Here is a 1,614-nt window from a genome sequence, read left to right on the forward strand (position 1 = left end):
TTAAATGCTTCACAGCTCTAAGCATTGTCACTGTACTTTTCACAGAACATGCAATTTCTCTTATCCCCCCCCCCCCCCCCCAAAAAAAAAAAAAACCATTCAGACAGTTCATTCAGACAGACAGTTGACACAGATTCAGTATTAAAAACTAAAATAATTTCATGTCAGAACACAGACGTCTGTGAGGCAGATGCACATCTGTAACACTGGACCTGGATGGCATTTAAACAAATAAACTCATCTCTGTTGCACTGGGATCAGACAATCAGTACATGTTGTTCTGTTTCTGACAGATTATAATTTTTTTTAATCTCCTTGTCTTTCAGAGTTTAGCCTGAAACTTCACCTGTATCTCTTGAAAAGCTCGTCGCTCTCCTTGAAGCCGTTGTTGAGCAGCATGTTGATGCCCTGCAGAGCCATCTCAGCATCATCTATGTGCTCTGCCTTCTCCTCCACCTGCTGCTGCTGCTGCTGGCACTGCTCCGGACCCGCCATGATTTCCACCGGAGCGCGCCGCCGCCGCTGGGCCGCCGGATCAAAGGGGCGCAGTAAAAGGAAAGCTGTGATCCCGGATCCTGTCTGAGACCAACCCGCATTGGCTTCTTTCCACTGATGGGAGAAGTAAAAATAAAAATATCTAAACAGGGACGCGCCTCTGCTCGGCTGCAAAACAATAAACGAGGTGATGCCTCCTCCGCGCCCCTCAGGCCCCTGCAGCCAGCGCGCGCTTCGTCCGCCTGCAGATCTGTTTACAGTCTGCCTCTCACGAGCTCGCACACCCTCATTTATCACCTCGTGTATTCCTGCTAATCTGACCCGTTCAGCAGCAGTAGCAGCAGCATCCCGTCAGTTACATAACCCGGCGGCTCAGCTGCTCTCTCTGCCAGCCCGGACTCACGCAGCCGAACGTTCCTGGCGTCATCACGCACAAGCCGCGCGCGCACAGCCCGGAGGATGGAGGGAGGAGAGCAGCTGATGCGCTTCCTGCATCCTGCCACTCAAGACCTCCTCGGTGCATCCGCTCAGGCTGAGAGGAGGACTTCCTGCTGTCACTGCAGCCTGGGCCAGTGTTCAGTATTATAAATGAACAGCTCCCATGATGCACTTGGCCTACAGTTCTAATGTAAAGAACATTTGGGACGGAGGTTCTCAAATTGGGGTCCCAGGACCCCAAGGGGTCCGTGAGAGGTATCCTGGGGGTCGTCAAATTTTTTTTTCTAAATTGTTAATTTGGTTTTTATTTTTACAAATGCATGGAGAACAATGATCTAATAAAACAAACATAATAGACTAAATAAAAATATAAATATGAGCCATCACATTGAAACGAGGATTAAGTCCAAAAGTGGGATGTGGAGAAATACAGCGATAGGGTTTTGATTTAACCGTTTGCAAGAAGTGCATTATGTCAAAATATAATGAATTAATGCCTTATCAATGAATGATTTGAATGAACTGTCTGAAATATAATCCTAAAAACATTTTTGAAGCATTTTTTGAGCAGCAACAAAAAACCTGATTTTGAATTTTTCCCTGTGAGCTAACAATGATTTTGTTTCTTTCCAACTGGGAAATCTTAATATACAAATAATATTTGAGTTTTTTCTTTATATT

The 1,614-nt window shown here is 45.7% G+C and overlaps 1 protein-coding gene across 2 annotated transcripts in view; it reads right to left on the minus strand.

The window, feature by feature from the left end:
* Positions 1–927, minus strand: part of LOC106519387 (tetratricopeptide repeat protein 39C) — a 21,764-nt gene extending 20,837 nt beyond the window's left edge. The window contains exon 1 of one of the 2 annotated variants that reach the window (XM_014011042.1): positions 347–924. In XM_014011042.1, the coding sequence (XP_013866496.1) occupies positions 347–495 (149 nt within the window). In that variant the 5' untranslated portion in view covers positions 496–924. Of the gene's footprint in view, positions 1–346 lie in introns of both variants that reach the window. The other variant, XM_014011043.1, reaches the window with a different exon arrangement.
* Positions 928–1,614: the final 687 nt, after the last annotated feature.

This window comes from Austrofundulus limnaeus, unplaced genomic scaffold (assembly GCF_001266775.1).
Source record: "Austrofundulus limnaeus strain Quisiro unplaced genomic scaffold, Austrofundulus_limnaeus-1.0 Scaffold76, whole genome shotgun sequence".
NCBI classification, from domain to species: domain Eukaryota; kingdom Metazoa; phylum Chordata; class Actinopteri; order Cyprinodontiformes; family Rivulidae; genus Austrofundulus; species Austrofundulus limnaeus.